The sequence below is a fragment of the Polypterus senegalus genome, chromosome 17 (assembly GCF_016835505.1).
Source record: "Polypterus senegalus isolate Bchr_013 chromosome 17, ASM1683550v1, whole genome shotgun sequence".
Lineage (NCBI taxonomy): Eukaryota > Metazoa > Chordata > Cladistia > Polypteriformes > Polypteridae > Polypterus > Polypterus senegalus.
The window spans coordinates 66888299-66911216 of record NC_053170.1 but is presented as its reverse complement, the minus strand read 5'-3'; the positions used below and the strand labels follow the sequence as shown (position 1 = coordinate 66911216).

At 37.4% G+C, this 22918-nt stretch overlaps 1 protein-coding gene across 3 annotated transcripts in view; it reads left to right on the top strand.

The window, feature by feature from the left end:
* The first annotated feature begins 9968 nt into the window (after positions 1–9968).
* Positions 9969–22918, top strand: part of si:dkey-93h22.7 (zwei Ig domain protein zig-1) — a 60238-nt gene continuing 47288 nt past the window's right edge. Inside the window, exons 1-4 of one of the 3 annotated variants that reach the window (XM_039739992.1) lie at positions 9969–10096; positions 13329–13355; positions 17386–17427; positions 22246–22287. In XM_039739992.1, the coding sequence (XP_039595926.1) occupies positions 10021–10096; positions 13329–13355; positions 17386–17427; positions 22246–22287 (187 nt within the window). In that variant the 5' untranslated portion in view covers positions 9969–10020. The remainder of the gene's footprint in view (positions 10097–13328; positions 13356–17385; positions 17428–22245; positions 22288–22918) is intronic. The other 2 variants (XM_039739995.1, XM_039739993.1) reach the window with 2 other exon arrangements.

The window sequence follows — 22918 nt, the reverse complement described above, 5'->3', positions numbered from 1 at the left end:
GCAAGGGACTGTACTTTCTCCGGTCCTGTTCAATCTATATACATCAGACTTCCAATATGACTCGGAGTCCTGCCACGTGCAAATGTTCGCTGATGACACTGCTATTGTGGGCTGCATCAGGAGTGGGCAGGAGGAGGAGTACAGGAAGCTAATCAAAGACTTTGTTAAATGGTGCGACTCAAACCACTTACACCTTAACACCAGCAAGACCAAGGAGCTGGTGGTGGATTTTAGGAGGCCCAGGCCCCTCATGGACCCTGTGATCATCAGAGGTGACTGTGTGCAGAGGGTGCATACCTATAAATATCTGGGAGTGCAGCTGGATGACAAATTGGACTGGACTGCCAATACTGATGCTCTATGTAAGAAAGGTCAGAGCAGACTATACTTTCTGAGAAGGTTGGCATCCTTCAACATCTGCAGTAAGATGCTGCAGATGTTCTACCAGACGTTGTGGCGAGTGCCCTCTTCTACGCGGTGGTGTGCTGGAGTGGCAGCATAAAGATGAAAGACGCCTCACACCTGGACAAACTTGTTAAGAAGGCAGGCTCTATTGTAGGAGTAAAGTTGGACAGTTTAACATCTGTGGCAGAGCGACGGGCACTAAGCAAACTCCTGTCAATCATGAATAATCCACTGCATCCACTTAACAGGATCATCTCCAGGCAGAGGAATAGCTTCAGTGACAGACTTAGGAGATCGTTCCTCCCCCACACTATGCGACTCTTCAATTCCACCCGGGGGAGTAAATGCTAACATTAATTTTATTTTAACTTTTTTCATTTTTATTACTATTTAATTTAATATTGTTTCTTTGTATCAGTATACTGCTGCTGGATTATGTGAATTTCCCCTTGGGATTAATAAAGTATCTATCTATCTATCTATCTATCTATCTATCTATCTATCTATCTATCTATCTATCTATCTATCTATCTATCTATCTATCTATCTATCATTCAGGTTAAATTGGATCCTCTGGCTCATGATGAAGTATCTACCTTATTGCTACATGTTGGCACTAATGATATTTATTTACAGCAATATGAGGTATTAAAGGGGAGCTGCATCTCCCTATGCACCACAGAAGAAAGAAAATGTTGGAATTGAATTGTATCTGGCACCTTATCAAGATTATATAGAGGGGATGTGATTTATATCAAATTGCATCCCCTTCACTGTTAGTTAGAAACCTGGAATGCAAATAAAAGCATAGCCTTTGTGAACAACTGGGATGATTTTTGGGAAAGGCCTAGAGCTGAGCGTAAATGGAGGAAAACTAAACTAACTATCCACCATGAAATACTGAAGGTTAAAATAACAGAATACAATAACACAGTCCATCTTGAGAGGCACTGCTATTTCTCTAATATTATAAAAAACAATGCTAGTAATCCCAGAATCTTATTCTCTACAATTGATCGTCTGCTAAACCCAGGTAATACAAAGGAATGCCTCCAAAAATACTTCCAGTGAAACCTGTGAGGCTATTAATGTATTTTTCAATCAAAAAATTAATGATATTAGAAATAATATAGTATATCTCCCCAACACTGCGAATCCTCCTAAGCCCCAGTACTCCGTTATAAACAAATTAAATTCTTTCACCAGGATAGATTTACCTGATTTATATAAAATAATTTCTCAACTGATACCCTCCACTTGCGTCCTTGACCCAATACCAGCAAGTTTTTTCAAAGAAGTATCAGGCGTGCTAATTGATATATTCTTGACATAGTTTTCCCAGATTGTCTTAAGACTGCTGTAGTTAAACCCTTACTCAAGAAAAATAATCTTGACCCCTCTGCTTTTGAAAATTTTAGACCCATTTCTAACCTGCCTTTCTTAAGTAAAATTCTAGAGAAGGCAGTCATTATGCAGTTAAATGACCACCTCAATAAACATGACATTCTTGATAAATTTCAGTCGGGTTTTAGAACAAATCACAGCACAGAAACTGCACTCATTAAAATAGTAAATGACTTGCGGATAAATGCAGACAGAGGCCATTTATCTGTTCTCATCCTCTTAGATCTGAGTGCTGCATTTGACACCATTGATCACAATATTCTTGGAAATCACCTTAGTCAGTGGGTGGGCCTCGCTGGTAGTGTCTTAAATTGGTTTGAATCCTACCTGGCAGGTAGAAAATTCTTTGTTAGTTGTGGTAATTACAACTCAAAGACACATGATATCCTATATGGTGTTCCACAAGGCTCTATGCTGGGTCCGCTGCTCTTCTCAATCTACATGCTTCCGTTAGGTCAGATTATCTCGGAGCACAACGTGAGATACCACAGCTATGCTGATGACACACAGCTGTATTTATCAATTGCACCTGATGACCCAGACACTGTTATTTCACTAACACAATGTCTTACTTGTGTTTCTAATTGGATGAATAGTAATTTTCTCAAGCTAAATAAAGAGAAAACAGAAATTTTAGTGATTGGCAATAATGGATACAATGAGGTTATTAGAAATAAACTTGATGCATTAGGATTAAAAGTCAAGATGGAGGTAAAGAACTTAGGGGTAACTGTTGGCTGTAATTTGAATTTTAAATTGCATATTAATCAGACCACTAGGACAGCATTTTTTCACTTAAGAAACAAAGCAAATGTTAGACCTCTTATATCATTGAAAGATGCTGAGAAATTAGTTCACGTGTTTGTTTTCAGTCGTCTAGATTACTGTAACGCACTCCTCTCAGGACTATCCAAAAAAGACATAAATCATTTGCAACTAGTGCAGAATGCAGCTGCTAGAATCCTAACTAGGAAAAGAAAATCCAAGCACATTTCTCCAGTTTTGATGTCACTACACTGGTTACCTGTGTCATTCAGAATTGACTTTAAAATACTGCTTATGGTTTACAAAGCCTTAAATAATCTTGCTCCATGTTATATATTGGAATGTCTGACACCCTATATTCCAAATCGTAACCTTACATCCTCGAATGAGTGTCTGCTTAGATTTCCAAGAGCAAAACTTAAAAGAAGTGTTAGGTGGACGTCTGCTGTTATGCACCTAAAATCTGGAATAACCTGCCAATAGGAATTCGCCAGACTAATACAGTGGAGCACTTTAAAAAACTGCTGAAAACACATTACTTTAACATGGCCTTCTCATAACTTCACCTTAATTTAATCCTGATACTCTGCATATTCAATTCATTATAATAACTATTCATGGTGGCTCTAAAATCCTTACTAACCCCTACTCTATCTTCTGTTTCTTTTCCCAGTTTTCTGTGGTGGTGACCTGCGCCACCACCACCTAATCAAAACATCATGATGTTCCTACTTTGTTGGATTAAAAGCTAGCAGTCTACATAACCATCATCATCAAGTCCTTCCATGAGAACCCTAAGTACAAAGAGGACTGTTTCATTTATGTTAGGTAGAATGCCCAGAGGGGGCTGGGTGGTCTCATGGTCTGGAACCCCTGCAGATTTTATTTTTATCTCTCCAGCCATGTGGAGTTTTTTTTTTTTTGTTTTTTCTGTCCTCCCTGGCCATCGGACCTTACTCTTATTCTATGTTAATTAGTGTTGTCTTATTTTAATTCTTACTTTATCTTTTATTTCTCTTTTCTTCATCATGTAGAGCACTTTGAGCTACATTATTTGTATGAAAATGTGCTATATAAATAAATGTTGTTGTTGTTGATTTTTCAAGAGAGATGCTCTTCATCCTAACTGGAGGGGATCTTTTGTATTATTCCAAAATATAAAAAAGCTCTCCTTAAAGTTCGCTCAGAATACTATTCTAAAATAATACATAACAATAATAATCCTTGTGTACTGTTTAGAACAGTGGCTAATTTAACAAATTTGAATTCAGAACTACAGTTCAAAATACCTACAGACGTTAGCAATACAGACCTTCTAAACTTCTTTAATGAGAAAATTTAAAATATAAGATCCCAGATCTCAGCATCACAGTACAAACCTCATACTAGCTTGGCAGACCCTGTCTAGGCTGGCATTCGATACTTTAGAAATTTTAATCCTGTAACAGAACAGAAAGCCTTAATTTTAGTTTCTAAAATGAAGCCTACTAATCTCTAATCTCTAGATCCAGTGCTATCAAAACTAGTAATATTCACAACGGGTGCTTGTGCAGCACCAATTCTTAGCATTATCAATAGTTAATTATTGCATGGTACAGTACCTAATGCACTCAAGGTGTCAGTTATCAAACCTTTACTTAAAAAGTCAGACCTTCACCCACATATACTTAATAATTAGAGACTTTGGTTGTCTGCTGGGGGTTGTACCCACCAGGGACGCCTGGAAGGACCGGGAGAGGGACTATGCCTCCCCTGGACCACGAGAGGGCAGCCGTCCTGATTTGTATGGGGGCCACAAGAATTGAGCATGGAAGCTCAACCCTATAGGGGCCCTTGGCCATTGCCAGGGGGCGCCCGGACGATTGTGGAGCCCTGGATGTCAGCATTTCCGCCATACCCAGAGGTGCTGGCGGAAGAAATACCAGGGACACCTGGAGTGCTTCCAGTTGCTCATGCGGCACTTCCGCCACACCAGTAAGTGCCACAGGAAGTTCATCAGAGGGCACCTGGAGCATGTCCGGGTGGGGATAAAAAAAGGCCGCCTCCATCCAGTCATCAGCCGGAGTCAGGAGGAGGAAGGCGGCGCTTGTGGGGAGAGGAGTAGAGATGGTAGAAGGATTCAAGGACAGAGAAAGAAAGAAGGGACTGAGTTTGGCTAATAGAGCATTGTGTGGCGCTGTATAGAGAGAGGACAGTAGTAAACGTGTGTTTTGAACATTTGGTGTCTCTCTGTCTGTGCCCGGGGGCTGTCTTTCCACAAGACTAATATCGAATTTACCCTATCTCTTTAAAATACTTGAAAGTAGTTGACAGTTAGCTTTAATCCTACACTTATGCATCACAATTTATTTGAGAAATTCCAGTCTGGGTTCCGTACTAGTCATACTACAGAAACTGCACTAACATGTGTTGTAAATGACACTCTGCGATCCTCTGATGTAGGAAATTCCAATGTAATTATGTTGTTAGACTTAAGTGCAGCATTTGACACAACTGACCATTCTATTTTACTACATAGGCTGGAAAATGAAATTGGTCTTACAGTTAATGTCCTTGCCTGGTTTAGTTCTTATTTATCAAATCGATTCCATTACGTACAGAATTGCACTTACAGTAGTCTGTCATTATACATAGAAGTTAATATGGAGTCCCGCAAAGCTCAGTACAGGGGTCTTTACTGCTTTCACTTTCCATGCCTCCACTGGGATCTAACATTAGAAAACATAATGTTAATTTTCAATCATATGCAGATAACACCCACTTATACCTTTCTTTTAGACCAAATAACGTATCTCCAATGTTGTCTTTAATTAGAAGTGTTAGTGAATTAAAGGAGTGGATGGATCAGAACTACTTGTCTTTAAACACAGATAAAACAGAGACATTTAATATTGGAGGAAATAATGTTGATTGCAACAATATTTTGTCATTATTTAAATTGGTTGGAATCACTATTAGTTTTACTGAATCAGCCCACAATCTAGGCATTATCTTTGACTCCAAAATGTCATTTAAAGCTCACATTACAAAACTGTCCAAGACATGTTTCTTCCATCTTTAAAAGTATAGAAAATTAAGTGGTTTTCTAAATATTCAGGATACTGAGAAATTAATTCATGAACCTATTTCTAATAGGATTGACTACTGCAATGCAATGTCCACTGGATGTTAAAATTGTTCTTTCTACAGCTTTCAGGAAGGATGTAATCTTGATGTAAGCCTTGAATTTCTACAAAGGTACAAAAAGAAAATAATTTTCATGTCAATATTTTTGCTCTTTTAAGGGGGGGCAAAACTATTCAGTCTTCATCCTTTTTTGCTCTTTGTTTTGTTCATCATATTCATGTGACATGTGACATGTCAAAGATACATGGTAAAAAAAAATGTCTGTGATATAGTGTAAAAGAGTACCCAGGGACTGAATCTGAACCCAGAGCTAAACGAACCCATTCCTGCTGTTGACCAACATGTCTCCTCTCAATTAAAGCCTTAGTTTTAACTGTGAAATTGATTAAAGAAGCAAAGCTTTCCTAGACGTGGTTAAGGGATAAGTGCTGTGAGACTTGAAACAAGAGTGCCTATTGCTATTTCTTGGTGTCTGAATCTGCTCACAAAACACCGGGGATGATGCATTTGGTTTTATTTTGTAGCCAGTCTTGCCTGCTTTAAATCAAACCCAAAGATAGGTTTGTGGCTGTTTCGATTCACCAGCAGGAAGAGACTATTTAGGGCTATTTTGTTTTGCACTCGCATCAAATTCCATTGTGTTTTAAACATTTAATGTCCACGTTTACTTTAAAGAGCTAGAGTCCAGAGCTAAACGAACCCATTCCTACTGTTGACCAATGTGTCACCTCTCAATTAAAGGCTTAGTTTAACTGTGAACTCGATTACAGAAATAGAGCATTCCTAGAAGTATTTAAGGGATAAGTGCTGTGAGGCTTGAAACGAGTGTCTATTGCTCTTTCACGGAGTCTCTAGAACTGCCCACGAAACACCGGGTTTAGTTTTATAATTTCATTTCAGTAATGAGAAATTAGTAATTAGTGCACTGCAAAAAGAAAAACTCATAAAATTATATTTTATTACTAAAAAAGGTGGCACAATTAAATTTGCAAAGGTTTTTAAATAATATTTTGAGCAGTGTTTTAGCTGTACAAAAATATCTTATAAATCATTTTTGTATTACCATAGACTCACAATGATTAAGTACTAAAACACTGATTGTAAATATTATATATATTATGGAAATATAACAGTATCCATTTTTCTGTAAAAATTCTGATCCACCTCATTTAGTTTCTCAAATTATACTAAACAATACACTCCAACACTAAACAGCTATCTGCGTTTTGAACAAGTCTGTAAATAAGTGTACTCTTTTTCAGAGATCTATGCTTTTTAGCTTTCTCAGCACCAAACTCCATCATTGAATCTTCTGTACAGACACTTAGGAATTCTATGTTGACCCAGGTACAGTCATAGAAGTTTGATTATGAATAATATTGACTTCATCTGGGCTCCATGCTATTACTGCCACTATTCTACTGTTGACACTGGACTATCTTGTACTGTAAATTTTGAGAACTTGCAATTTGTATCTTTAAGGCATTTAATTCCAGAATCCACTAATTATATGCACAATGCAAAATGTGCCCATTTCAATGTCTACTCTCTGAATAGCAAATCAGCTTTTACTGCAGACTTTTTTTGTGGGATATAATCTTAGTTTTCTGTCTCTGACAGAAACTTGGCAACAACCTAATGATCATTTTGGATTAAATATGGCTGTTCCTCCAAATATTTGTTATCTGGAAAAGCCATATATTAATGGTCACTGGGGTGGTGTTGCAGCTATATATTAAGTTTAGGATCAAGCCGGTTTCTGCTCACAATGTAACGTCTTTTGAGTATTTGGCATTACTGCTCTCTGGCATAAGGTCTCTGCTGATATTACTTGCTTATCATCCTCCAAAACAGTCATCTGTTTTTATGGCAGAACTCACTGAGTTGCTCATCTCTCACTGTTTTTTATATCCTGCTGTGCTACTGCTTGGTGATTTTTCCATACATGCGGACTTTGCTAATTCTTTGTAAGTGGCAGATTTTCTTAATTTACTTCAGTGCTTTGATTTTAATCAGCATGTACATTTTCAAACACCTTGTGTGTACCTTAGGTATTACTTCTGTTAATTTTTATGGTTTCCTCCATTTTTTCTCAGACCATAAGGCTGTTCTGTTTGATTTGCTTTTCCCTGGTCAACCACACAGATAGAAAACACTTTGTAACATCACTCCGAAGAACACAAACAAGATAAGTGTCACTGCTCTTGTAAATTCATTGAATCAGTTTCCTCCTCCAAACGGTGGATCTTTATGGCCTATTTTAGTTTCTCATTATGAGTATATCCTCTTAGCTAGTTTGGATTATCTTGCTCCTCTTAACTTACACTATGACATATAAACAGTCTGCTCCTTGTTTTTTTTCCTGAGTTGTTTCACTGTTATGCAGATAATTTACACAAAGGACTTACAGAAATATTACTTCCTCCTGCATTGTTTGCCTGTTTGGCTGATATAAAACACTGGTTCTCAAAAACTTTTCTTAGACTAAATAGTGAAAAAACACAGGCTTTCAATATTTCATCTCCAGTTAATTTATGGGAAATGGACACATTTTCATTAGAAACTCTACGCTTTATTACATTTCTATCTGCACAAGTCAAAAACCTTGGTGGTTTTTAAGATCCCACACTCTCTTTGAACCACATATTAATAATATTACCAAGGTGGCCTTTTTCCATCTTAAGCAGATCTCAGGGTTACATCCTTTTCTTTCGGATATTGCAGTGGAGATCTTTATCTACACTTTTGTAACCTCATGACTTATTGCAACACAGTGTTGTGTGGTATCCCTGTACGGACCATAAATAGACTACAATATGTCCAAAATTCAACTGCAAGGATTGTTACCAATTTAAAACCTTGGGTGCATATTATACTTCAAAAATTACATTGGTTGCCTGTCCTTTTCACATCCAATATAAACTAGTTCTCCTAGTTTTTAAGACCCTTCATGGTCTGGCCGACTTTATCTGTTTTAAACCCACAAGTTCCATCACGCTTACTTTGCTGTACAGATTCAGTGCTGCTAAATGCTGCGTAATCTGAGTAATAGAGCTTTGACTGTATTGGGCCCATGGATTATGGTATGCCCTGCCTTTGGAGCTTTGTATTTATACCTGACTTTCTACATTTAAATTTAAACTGAAAAGCTATCTTTTAATATTGCTTTTTGTTGATTTTGTTAACTATGTATAGATATTGGACTGTTTGATATGTTTTAACATTATATACTAATGTACAGTTTCCCTGGGTATTTTGAAAAGCACTTTTAAATAAAATGTATTATAAATATCATGAATTGTTGAGGGAGGCATGATGGCGCACTGGGTAGTGGTGCTGCCTCACAGTTAGCAGACCCGGGTTCGCTTCCTGGGTTCTCCCTGCGTGGAGTCTGCATGTTCTCCCCATGTCTGCATGGGTATTGCTCCGGTTTCCTTCCACAGTCCAAAGACAGGCAGCTTAGGCATATTGGCGATTCTAAATTGTCCTTGGTGTGTGTGCCCAGCGGTGGGCTGGTGTCCTGCCCAGGGTTTGTTTCCTGTGTTGGCTAGGATTGGCTCCAGCAGACCCCGTGACCCTGTAGTTAGGATATAGCGGGTTGGAAAATGGATGGATAGATGGATACAGTAGTAAGACTACTGTTTCTGAGATTGTGTGTTTAGTGCAGAGGTTTTTCAATAGGTGAATTAGCCCTAAAGATGGCTATTTTAAAGTATTTTAAAAATAGGTGGGCTATATTTTTAAACTGCTCACAGTTTTTTCTTTTGTAATCCAGTGTCTACTTGTTGGGGCACCAATGAGAAAAACTATGAGACAAACTAACATATGCCTAGTTTGTGCACAATGTGGAAAAGGAGCTATAGCCTTATTCTTACTTTAATACTAAACTAGAGATGGACTACAAAACAATTGTACAGTTCTGTTATTATTTACATTCAAACAATTAACACAGAGCATATAACAAGACCAAATTCTTTCTTAAAATGGAGGAAGGAGTACTATTAGGTGTATTGCTCTAAAATGGTAAAGTGCATGTGCAAATGATTAGTCCGAAACAAAATGTGACATATGATACTTTTGATTAGTATCCATCTTTTCATTTATATTCAAATTGCAGGTTCATATAGTAAAAAAAGCAATTCTGACTTTACTACCCCACTTGCTACGGAGGCGGTGTACGTTTATGCTCCATGCACCTCCTTCTTTCATTATCTCAACAGGCCATAAGCTAGGAAGAACCTGAGCTATCATGTGAACTGCCCAGTGAGTTTTGGGTGGGGCATCTTAAAGTTAACTGCAAGCATAATTTTTCTACTAATTATGAGATTCCACTTGAAGGATCATAGTGTGAACATCATGGAAATGAAAGCTTTAAAACTTTTTAACTTATTGTTAGGTAAGTAAGAGCTACCTATGTATTTATTGTTTTTTTTTGTTTATTGCATTATTATAATAATTATTTTTAGGAATCCGGAAAATACCGGTATTCAATTTAGGTTGAAATTCTGTTTTTAATCATGGTAGCTTGTCTTTAGATAGCTCATAATTCCAAATCAAGGTGACTTATAAGCTGTGTACTACATTTTTAAAAACAGAGTTAGAGCAATTATCATTTGAAAAACTGAACTAAAAATTATCCATGCATTTTCTGTCCTTGCAAGGTATGTGTGTTACTGGAATTTACCAAGACACCCAATTTAACATTTCCAACTGACACAAAAGGATATCTTTGCACACTGAAACCCACAATAACACTTGCTTGTTTCTATCCCATGACTGAAACTAACATATATTATATTGATTATTCTCAGTTATCTGCTCAGAAAGAAGTTATATTTTCGTCAGATTGCAGAGTTTTTTTTTAATAATTGAAATAATATTATTGCTGCAAAGTAATTGCACTTATTTGTTTAATTATAATCATGTGGGGGGGGAAAAAACCTTTTTAAAAATTGAATTTAATACATAACCCGAATAGTCATCTTGTTAACTTGTTTAAAAACATCACCGTCTGTAGCTGCAACTGTACTTGGCAAATAGTATTAAGCAAAATACAAAGTTTTATATCATCCTTAAGGAAAACACACTAAGTTCTCAATTTGTACAAAGTGTGTAATTATATGCATTTTTTCCTTTGGATATTAATTATTTTGCATGTCAGTTGTTGTTGTTAAGCTAGTTTGTCTGTATTGTCAAAAGCTCACAAAATATATAAATGAGGATTAAGTTCAGAAAATGCAGCACTTTGCAGGACAGAAACCAAAATCAGGAGAAGTTCAAATCCTAAAAAATGTTTAATAACATTACTGAAGAAATAAAATGAGAAGTAATTTCTTTCTTATGATATAGTATCAGATTCTGCTTTATTAACAATCCATCATTAAACATTAAACAAATTCTGTAATGTAGAATTACAATGCTACTGAGCTCTTTAGAGCTTTTTACGTTTTGTACTTTAATTATCAAAATATTCCTGCAATTCTTGTGCAATCACCAAAGTATTAATAATGTACATTTTGCAGTAGTAAAACAGAACAAGTTGTTTTAGAAATTGAATAAAGTGTCTTTACAAAGTACACTTTATAAACATTACAAGAAAAGTTCTACTCCTAACATGTTATGCTCCTACATTCCCATTAACTTGAACTAGACCAGAGATTATTTCAAAAGGTTGTAGGTCTTAATCTCTATTAAGAGTATGACAATCAGCAATGATTGGTTCATAGTATCAGACAGGATTCTCCACACAGTTTCATTTCGCTGGCATCGCTTTACCTGTACGTAGGCATCTGTTCTGGGAGGACCATGTTTGTTTTTTGCAAACTAAATGACCTTACTTCTCTATCACATGATAATGGGCTTAAGAAATAAGGACAAAAAGAACGAAAGAAGGAATGATATTGTATTGATCTTGAAGTAAATCTCAAAATTTATAGAAGTAATTGCATACTACAAAAAGTAAAGCTCAATATAAAATGAAAGCAACAATTTCAGAGAGTGAAAAATGAGCAACACTCCTACTGTTGGGGGACTCATTACCTCATATACTGTAGTGCTTTTTGTGTCAGCACAGTGAGAATGGCATACAGAGGGTGAATGTTATTGTCTGTGATTGCCAGTAATTTATTAAACGCCCTCTAATTTACGGATCACAGATAGCCGGAAATTTTGTTTATATTTCCCTCCTTTTATGCGGCATGATCTTCACATAATTTAACACTTCTGGCCAAACAAACTCTATTTCATGCCTCTTGCACTCTCATCGTTTTCCTACTGACAAAATAAGCCACAGGTAAACAATAAGGAATTCACTTTTCTTTCAAGAACGTTACCAGGAACAAGGGCACCTCTAGTTTGGCACAGGACAAGGCTCAGCCCCACAGCCAATCTCTATGGAAAGCAGAAAGCCACATTTGTAGCAAGAGAGGGCCTTCATGCATCAATGTGGGAGTGCAGGTGCTGCTAAGGTTAGAGAGTCTTACACGTGTACTGAAAGCCATGTAAATGGGGATAGGCTAGGGCACCAGTATATGTGTGAGAGGAACAGCCTGGTGGGAAGCATGCAATAGTTTGAAGTCACCATCATGTCAGAGGATAACAATATGTAGGTTCAGGACGAAAATGGGAAAATACACAAAAGAAGGATGATGGTTCAGTGTCTAGAGTGAGAAAAGGATGGTAATAACAGAAGAGAAAGTAAATGCACTTCTACAGAAATGTGGTATGAAAGGTGGAAACACATCTGAGTTAAGCACACAATGGGAGCAGGTTTATTGTTTTCATTTGTATCTATGAGTTTGTGGGGTAGAGATCTGCCACAAGGCTATTCTCCTTATCACAGACTATATAAAGTAAATTGATATATCTGAGAAATACGAAGAGAAAAACAATAGGCCATTTTAGTGCTTCCGCCAACAACACATGCACATTTATACATACCACACATATTTCAGGCTCCCCAGCCACCCCTCCAATTTACCCACTAATTCTCCTGTTCCCTACTAACATCTCCTAAAGCCCGATGCCACCACATTCTTACCCATATTGTATCTTCATCTTAAATCGCATACAGTACATATATACATAAGGCCACAGCTACGAGATCACTCCTCACCTTCCATATATTGCCTTCTGCTCGTCACCACATCTCTGTATTCACCCAAGCATGAGCCTACCAACTCAAGCAAAGCAGTAACTCACTTCAAATATTAGTTATTTGACAGGAGTCATTAGTAAAATACATATTTTTACCATTAGCAACCTCAGGTTAGTTAACATAATACCTCAAGGTGACGTAAGAGTGCCTGAGGTGTTCATCTTATGCATTTTAAAAAGGAAGCCTCAATGAATACAAAAAACGATAACCTTCCTTTGACAAAATAATATCAAAACAGAGTATTAAATGAATGCATGTTGCTGAAGAATTGTAATATTTAAACAGATGTATTGGGTAAAGAAAAGTAGGTAGTTTGAGAGGGTTTAGTGATGAAGGATAAAATAACTGTTCATAATAACCCTGGGGAAAGACAGTGATATATACAGTATGATAAGTAGTATTATAACTCATTAGAACTCACTTGTTTTAAACATTCATTTTGATTATGCTTTTTCTTTTTTTGCCTTTAAAGTTGTGGCCTGTCTGGATAACCAGTCCTGTAAGTATATAAAATTTTTCCCATTTGCTGGGACTCCCCTGTATAACTCTTAAGTATGATATTTCTATGCTGCCGTGGTGCCACGAGAAATCAAAACACATGCTTATGAAGACAATAGAGACCAGAAGTCCCAACTCTTTTCATTACCCAACCTCATATTGTGATATTGTGAATCCTTTGCCAGGTAGTTAAAACATGGATTAATATCTTGAGATTTCAGCCAGTATTTATGGAAGCATGTATGTTGTGGTAATTTTTTTACTTGAGCATTTTGTTTTTTCCCATTCATATTATTTTATTTCTTGTTTGCTGTAAATCTTCTTTTGCTTTTTTACTTTCTCGTATACGAAATATAGGGAATGCATTGTAATTGTCCAAAGATCCAATGTCAAGATTTTGATGAATCTCAACATTTTAGACCAAAAATACCATTTATTAGACCTCCCTGATTTTCGCGTATATATGAAGTACTAGCAAAATACCCGCGCATCGCAGCAGAGAAGTAGTGTGTTAAAGAAGTTATGAAAAAGAAAAGGAAAAATTTTTAAAATAACGTAATATGATTGTCAATGTAATTGTTTTGTGACTGTTATGAGTGTTGCAGTCATCAAGGATTTGATTATCATTATTTCTTTCAATCAGGTTCGTATTTGTAGGATGTGTTGTGTTGAAATTACATTCCGTGTTTGTCAACCGTTGTAAAGATAACAGGTTTCATTCATCGAAGTGTTCACTACCCAAATTGGTACTCGTGAATCTAAGATGTTTAGCAGGCATTCCAGTATTAAGTTGTGGATTTGCCTGCAAATATTTAGCGGCAGCGTGTCTATGAACTTAATTTAAACTTAAGCTTTACACCTTGCTTTCCTATTGATATGTCTACAAAGGCTTGTTCAGCTTCAGAGGGTTGTTCCTTTCTTACTACATCAATAAACAGCTCGTCTTCCTCTTTATCTGAGACATCACACACTGCATGCACGGGTTTACCTTTCCCAGTCCTGCAAACTTTAGCGAAGTGGTTCAATTTACCGCATTTTTTACACCGTCTTCCTTTAGCTGGACATTGACTTTTTCCACCGTGTGCTTTGTTTCCGCAGTAGCTGCACTTATGAATATGCTTGTATGCGTCACTCGCTTCATATTCCTTTGTACCTTCTCAATTGTGTAATGCATTTTTTGTTCAGCACTCTTTGGAGCTTTTGCTTGTTGTCTGCGTACTGCGTTCACAGTCAGTTCACGTGAGCCGCTCGGAATTAACTGAAAGCTGCATATTGAAAGCTGCATTACAGTAATTAATCCTTGTGGAAATAAATGCATGAATTAATTTCTCAGTATTCTGTAAGTAGCATTTTTGCTTTTACTGTACTCAGGGACAAATAATTCTCATTTATCTACTTGTTTAATTCACTGACATAATTAATTAAGGACAACTCCAAATAAGCATTATTTGGTCTAAAAAAGAAGGCATAGCTGGATACTATATGCATATCAGTGAATATTATGTTTTATAATAGTAGATCCCAAATTAAGCATATAAAGTGAAAACAGTTCAAATTTGAGTACTGAGCTTGTGGGACATCATGTTTTACTTCGGAATATAATGATGGAGCACTGTCAGCACATTTCTGTATGAACTGAATTTAATTTGATAAATATGAACTAAATTGGGGCTGCCTCGCAGTAAGGAGACATGGGTTCGTTTCCTGGGTTCTCCTCGTGTCTGCGTGGGTTTCCTCCAGGTTCTCCGGTTTCCTCCCACAGTCCAAAAACATGCAGGTTAGGTGTATTGGTGGTCCTAAATTGTTCCTAGTATGTGCTTGGTGTGTGGGTGTGTGTGTGCCCTGCGGTGGAATGGCAACCTGCCCAGGATTTGTTTCCTGCCTTGCACCCTGTGTTAGCTGGGATTGACTCCAGCAGACCCCTGTGACCCTGTGTTAGGATATATCGGGTTGGAAAATGACTGACTGAGCTAAATCATACAATGATGGTGCGTCAAGTGCTCAACATAGTTTTCTAGAATAGAGTGAGTGGTCAATCATTTCAAATGCTGGCCTAAATCTAACAACTTAGTTACGGTTGATTTTCCTTCAAAACGAACTTCGTTTAATTACAGCAGCAGCGAGCAACCAACTGATGATGATGATGATGACTGGAATTGATTTGATAAAAATTAACAACTCTGCCTAAATTGCTAGATAATTTTGAGAGATACTGTGGAAAATGACATAAGAAATCTCTGTTCTGGAATCATTTCCACTTAGAATTGCCATCAAAAATACAAAGACTAATTTGCGGAAGGCAGTTCAACAAGTTTACAATAATCCATCTTTCATTCATTGCCACTTGAGGTCTATAAATCTTGCTATTGTAAAGGGTAATAATTTATTTCTGGTCACATAGATTTTTACCTCCTGCCATTGTAAAGGGTAATAATTTATTTCTGATCAAGTAGATTTTTAGTATTTGACAAAAATAAACAAGAAAGAAATAAAAACACTTAGTGGTTGTGTTGTGTTCTGTTGATAATCAACAGAAATGCTTTGTAGATTTACGTTTGGCAATGGAATGTATACTTGTTTCCGTATACAGTAAGTATGTCATACTTATGATGTACATTGTCTGTATGTTTCATTGTATTTGGTCACAATGAGGCTGCAGTGGACTGAGAGGCGGCAAACAAGATCTAAAGTAATGTTAGACAAGACTACCTTTTCTCTGTAACGCCCAGACTCTTCTAATAAATATTCCCGTCTTCTGTTATTTCTCATTCTTTCCACTTTACTATTGTTATAATTGCACTTATGTAAAGAACATGTGTGCTTTGCTTTTTGTGTATGACAGAAAGGACAATAAAGCCTTGAATATGATATAGTGTGGATGATCGGTAACAAGTGACAGCACTTGTCTGATTTGATTAGTAAGGAGCAGGGAAACAGTAAATATGTCAGTGACTGGGATTGTGTAACTGGAATATAGACTGAGAATGCAGAAAGGACTACATTAATTATATCTGCGTAAACGATTTATTCCGCTATGCTGGAGTTAGGAAGACTTCTTATTCACTAACCCCTATGACCCAAAGTAACTACCACCGCCATTTGACAAGATGCATTCAGAAGGAATAGAAGCTGCTGGCAACATCATATGTTTGTTTGAAAGTTTCAGACCAGGTGTGCTTGTCCAGTTGTTCCTTCTTGCAGTCCAGAGACTCCCACAAATTGAAGAAAAAGCTGTAGTTGGCACTTGTTCAGCTTGAAAGAGAACTGTACTCAGTTATGCAGCACCTTCTTTTATTAAAATTATATTTGGAATTCAACATTAAATATCAGCGACAGATTTGAAAATCACTAATTACTAACAATGCTTACCAGAGTGTCATGCACATATGTTGTCAGGATGACCATGATAATAAAATGTTATAAGAAACCTAGGTCTTACTGTACTTAGCAACCATCTCCAGGCATATTTAGAGATTTCCTAGGTGCTTTAAGGCCCACAAAGAGATATACGCGTAAGTAAATATGTAGTTAAGTTTTAATTCTGAAACTGCAAACACAGAATGCTCTGTATTCCCAAATATTTCTGCATGCTGAACATAACACTTTGTTTTGCTGATAAGTGTCTTGAGGTCAGAACCCTGAATCTGCTCTTATTGCTTACGATTGCTTAGGATTGTGATCCATTTCAGAGCTTTCAGGCTTTCAATAAAATTAAAATGAACAGATTAGCATTAAGAATATCTAATTCGCAAAATGGATAACACATCGTCTTACATTAGAGTCCCAAGTTTGCATGATATGTGTGACTAGTTTTTTTTTTTTTTTCTTCCTTTTCCCAGGCACTGTAGTTTTCTTTCACATACTAAAAATACACAAGTAATGTTAATTGGAAATTCTGCACTGGTTTTATATTTTAGAATGTAAGTGTTTCCTTTCTTGTGATGATCTGTGGCCAAAGATACCAAGGCACTGGCTTCTTGACAGGCAAACATGTTTGCACTGTGTTATTAATGCTTTGTTTTTCTTTCTAGTTGCTTATCAAAGCACAACTCCAGGATATTCATCACAGAATGGTAAGTATACTGTAGATTAATATATGAAGATGGCATATTATTGTAAAGAACTCCATAGCCAAATTGTGTTTCAGTCCAACATACTAGAAGAATATTGATATGCCTTAAATGCAGATCAAATGCATTAAGTATTTTAAGTTTTGTTTTCCTCTTTAGGAGAGAACTCAAGACTATGCAGGGGTGAACAAATCAGTAGTCCAGACACCTGGGACTAGCAATTCCAGGCAACCACACTACAGACTAGCAAAGTCCAGTAGACTTCCAGATGTTTCAGATCTTTGTTGCATGCAATATTTTCTAATCAAAAACAATTGGATAAAACCAAAATATCCAATCCATGTTGATTTTAAAGTCTGCTGCCTATAGCATGCCAGAATGCCTTAACCACCTACTAAAAGCTGGTTTATACCTGACGCACCCACCTGCTTGTAGAGTTACCATAGCTCCCAAGCCCAAATAACAAACAAGGACACACAAATTTAAAAAAGACTGCTTGGAGTTTTTATCTGTATAATAGATTAAAGGGTGTTTGTAATCACTACCAAAATGACAGTTATGGAAAATGTGCCTAAGACAAGGATATTTCATGGGAAACCTTGAAGTATAGTAAACCTACCTACCTGTTTGTAGGGGCAGCACAGCAAAAATGACTTCATGTCTAAGTACACAAGCTGGGTTTTTTCTGTGTGCTGCACACTAAATTTTACCTAACTACATGGTGATGTAGACATGGCTCCATGGTATGGTAAAGGGTGAGTTTTGAGGAGAGGTTGATTATGTTGGTGCCAGATTGAAGAACATTCGCTAGAGCGCTTTGCTCACCAACCCCCGGGCCTGCGCTACACACTAGCCTCTTTGCGGTTCTGCAGCTTGCGCATGGGGATGCGGATGTACAATTTAAACAGACTGTTATTTTCATTGGAATTGTTTCATATGCGTAATAGAACTAACTACACTGCTCACAAAAATTAAAGGAACACTTTAAAGAAACACATTAGATACATCAGATCTCAATATGAAGTTGGATATCTATACAAATAACGACAGGGCAATGTCTTAGGAACAAAACGATGCCAAGTCTTTTAATGGAAATAAAAGTTTTCTGCCTACAGAGGGCTCAATTGTGTAGACACCCTAAAATCAGAGTGAAATGAAGATGTGGCAGGCTAGTCCAGTTTTTCAAAAACTTAATTTCTGCTACTCAGAATGCTTTTCAGTATCTTGTGTGGCCCCCACGAGCTTGTATGCATGCTTGACAACGTCGGGGCATGCTCCTAATGAGACGACGGATGGTGTCTTGTGGCATTTCCTCCCAGATCTGTATGAGGGCATCCCTGAGCTGTTGTACAGTCTGAGGAGCAACCTGGCGGCGCCTAATGGACCGAAACATAATGTCCCACAGATGTTCTATTGGGTTTAAGTCAGGGGATCGTGAAGGCCATTCAATTGTTTCAATTCCTTCATCCTCCAGGTACTGCCTGCATACTCTTGCCACATGAGGCCGGGCACTGTCGTGCATTAGGAGGAAACCAGGACCTACTGCACCAGCGTAGGGTCTGACAATGGGTCCAAGGATTTCATCCTGATACCTAATGGCAGTCAAGATGCCATTGTCTAGCCTGTAGAGGTCTGTGAGTCGCTCCATGGATATGCCTCCAAGATCATCACTGACCCACCACCAAACCAGTCATGCTAAACGATGTTACAGGCAGCATAATATTCTCCACGGCTTCTCCTGTACCTTTCACGTCTTTCACATATACTCAGGGTGAACCTGCTTTCATCTGTGAAAAGCACAGGACGCCAGTGGTGGACCTGCCAATTCTGGTATTCTATGGCAAATGCCAATTGAGCTCCTCGGTGCTGTGCAGTGAGAACATGGCGCAGAAGACATTTGGGCCCTCAGGCAACCCTCATGAAGTCTGTTTCTGATTGTTTGGTCAGAGACATTCACACCAGTGGCCTGCTGGAGGTCATTTTGTAGGGCTCTGGCAGTGCTCATCCTGTTCCTCCTTGCCCAAAGGAGCAGATACTGGTCCTGCTGATGGGTTATGGACCTTCTATGGCCCTCTCCAGCTCTCCTAGAGTAACTGCTTGTCTCCTAGAATCTCCTCCATGCCCTTGAGACTGTGCAGGGAGACACAGCAAACCTTCTGGCAATGACACGTATTGATGTGCCATCCTGGAGAAGTTGGACTACCTGTGCAACCTCTGTAGGGTCCAGGTATCACCTCGTGCTACCAGTAGTGACACTGACTGTAGCCAAATGCAAAACTAGTGAAGAAACAGTCAGAAAAGATGAGGAGGGAAAAATGTCAGTGGCCTCCACCTGTTAAACCATTCCTGTTTTGGGGGTCATCTCATTGTTGCCCCTCTAGTGCATCTGTTGTTAATTTCATTAACACCACAGCAGCTGAAACTGATTAACAACCCCCTCTGCTACTTAACTGACCAGATTAATATCCCATAAGTTTCATTGACTTTATGCTATACTCTAATTAAAAAGTGTTCCTTTAATTCTTTTGAGCAGTATATTTTACATTACAGCGAGTAATTAATCATATTAAAAATAGTAAAACATAATAAATTGAAAGTAAATTATATTTCATGTTGCATTAGATTTATTTGTTGCGTAATACAATTTCGCTCTGTTTGGCTTTGAGATTAACACGTAAATACTTTTTAAACTTATACTTATATTGTAAAAACTTCAGTAAAAACTATTTTATTAATTAAATTTTCGTCAATATTACATTGAATTCTGATTTTGTGTTTGAACTTTCATTGTGACAACGCAACGTATAACTGCCCGTGATTGAATTTTGTTTCTTTCTCTCCATTAAATAAAACAAGTTTTTCAAATGTTTGGCTCTGAGATATGTTAATTGTATTTGCAAAAGCAGTTTTAACGGGAACTTGTTAACGTTTTAATACAAATGGGACATCAAGATCTCCTTTGTTGTCTAATGTTATCCACGGAAGATGTACTTCATTACCTTTCTTGGATACATCCTTCTTTCTACAGTAATTCGTGTGGTGGAAGACAGGACGGTGTTAACAGTTGTAGATATTCTTCAGGATATTGTTCGTTGATGTTTTCATCTTCTGCACGATCACCACCAACTGTTTTAGCATAGTCTACTGATATGCAATTAACCAATTTGCCATGTAACCGATCAACAATTTTGGCATTAATTCATTTTACCTCATCATTTCTCAGTGCTAGGATTGCCTGTGTACTCATTTTTTCCATTGATAACCCTTTGTCATGAAATTCTTCAATAAGATTTGGACATAATACATCTTTTTTAATTGGGAACTTAAAGTGAGAGAGCAGGAACTGTGTCTGTCAAAAGCATTCACACGAATGAGAGGTGAGAGGACTGTGTGCATGTTTGAAAATGGTTGAGAAGAGGGCGTGACTTGAAAAAATCTCTTGACAAAAAGTCTTGTCTCTTGAAAAAAGTCTAGTCTCATCTCAGAATTTTTTTATATAATAACTCTCTTCAACTGACAGTGTTTACTACAGCAGAGAAAGTGACCTAAATATTCAGCAGCTTGTGGATTACCTGTGATAGCTTGAATATTAAAACAGTGCTTCTGTTACAGATTTTCAGGTGGTCAGCCTTAGGAAAGGACACCAGCCTTTGGAAATCAGAGGGCTACTGCATTACAAACAAATCTTGCCTTATGCAGTCACAGAAAGGACAGGAAAGGAATCTTATAAAAAAAATAAGATGCTCTTGAATAGTATTGTGAATGTTATGAACATGCTTCCTATGATTAGCCCTAAACTGCAGAGTGTGAACATATTTTTGCAGACCTAAACCTCACCTTTAATAACACTTGGACACTCTTAATGGTCCAAGCATGACAAATTGAAATACAGCTGTATACACATGCTGTGGTCAGCTAAAGGCATATTACACTGTAAAGGACATATTGCATGTCAGTATAAACCCCAACGTCAAACTAATAATGTTTTGACAGATAGTAATGGATGGGGTCTAAATTTGGTCAGAAAAAAGAAACAGAATGCAGTATTAATGCAGTATTTCAGTTCATTTTTAAAACAATATTATTGTGTACATTGGAAAAAGATTACACATCATCATGACATGACATAGCAGTAGCTCAGTCGGTAGAGCGGGTTGTCCAGCAATCGGAGGGTCGCAGGTTCCTTGTGCAAGACACTTAACCTACCTTGCCTGCTGGTGGTGGTCGGAAGGATTGGTGGCGCCAGTGTTCGGCAGCCTCACTTCTGTCAGTGTGCCCCAGGGCAGCTGTGGCTACATAGTAGCTTATCATCACCAGCGTATGAATGTGTGTGTGAATGGGTGAATGACTGTTGTGTTGTAAAGCGCCTAGGGGGGTTCTTGAACTCTAGTTAGGCGCTATATCAAATACAGGCCATTTACCATAACTTTTTAAAAAATCTGTTTGTTAATTGTGTTTATATTGTGGTAGAAGAGTGATCTGCATTCACTTACAACATAACTTTACAAATAAATGTTACTATAAAAAGTTGCAGGTAGTCCTGCACCCTTTATATAAAGCTAAGCTACAAAAAAAGTGTACCTGGATCACCAGGTTTCCAAAGGTGGTATTCCACCAGTGTGCCATATGCATTTACAAATTGTCCCACCCGGTTCACAAAAATGTAAGTGCACTTCGATGAATAAGTATATGGCATAATTGTGGTCAACTAAGACCTCAACAGCAGAGTTATTGTGCTTAATGCAGTCCAGCATACTAGCAAAATGTGAATAAGCCTTAGATGAAATGCAATTATTCTTAATGTTGTGTTTTTCTTTCAAGATACCCATGAACAGGCAACTCTAGACTATGATTCACGGATTGGTAAGTACATATAAATGGATATAAGGATGGCACAGTTATGGTAGATACCACATTTACCTAATACCGTGATCTCCACAGTTATTGTACTTCAATAGACTAGCAGAATACTGATGAGGCGTTTTTAAGAGAGTTCCAAACTTTCTAGGAATTTTTGTTTTGACAATAACTTGTGCTGCTGTCTCAGCTTCAAAATCCAGAGTTCAGAAACTGATTTCAAAAGAGATTTCAAGTCACTTATAGTCATAAAATGCAATAAATACTACTGTATACAAAACACAATTCCTTTGTCAGTAATTTTGCTTAGGTTTAGCTGTGATTTTCAATGTTTGCATTGTGTTTGTTTAAAAATAAATTCTTAGCTTCAAACCAAGCTGCAAAGATCACATGTCTAAAAGTTTAAATCGAATTATACTGAGCCAGTTTCCCTTCCCTGGGTTAACAAGACATGTGATGTATAAACCCTTACCTTCTATTGTGGTGTGATTTTGCTTTGTTACTTCAAGATACTATTTTTGACAACATAAGCTTTCCTCTATCAATCCATGCTAGTTATCAAAACATTACTTAAACAGGAATAGGAGGGTAGATGTATGACAGTTATTTTAACCACATAAAATATGGTGTGTGCTCA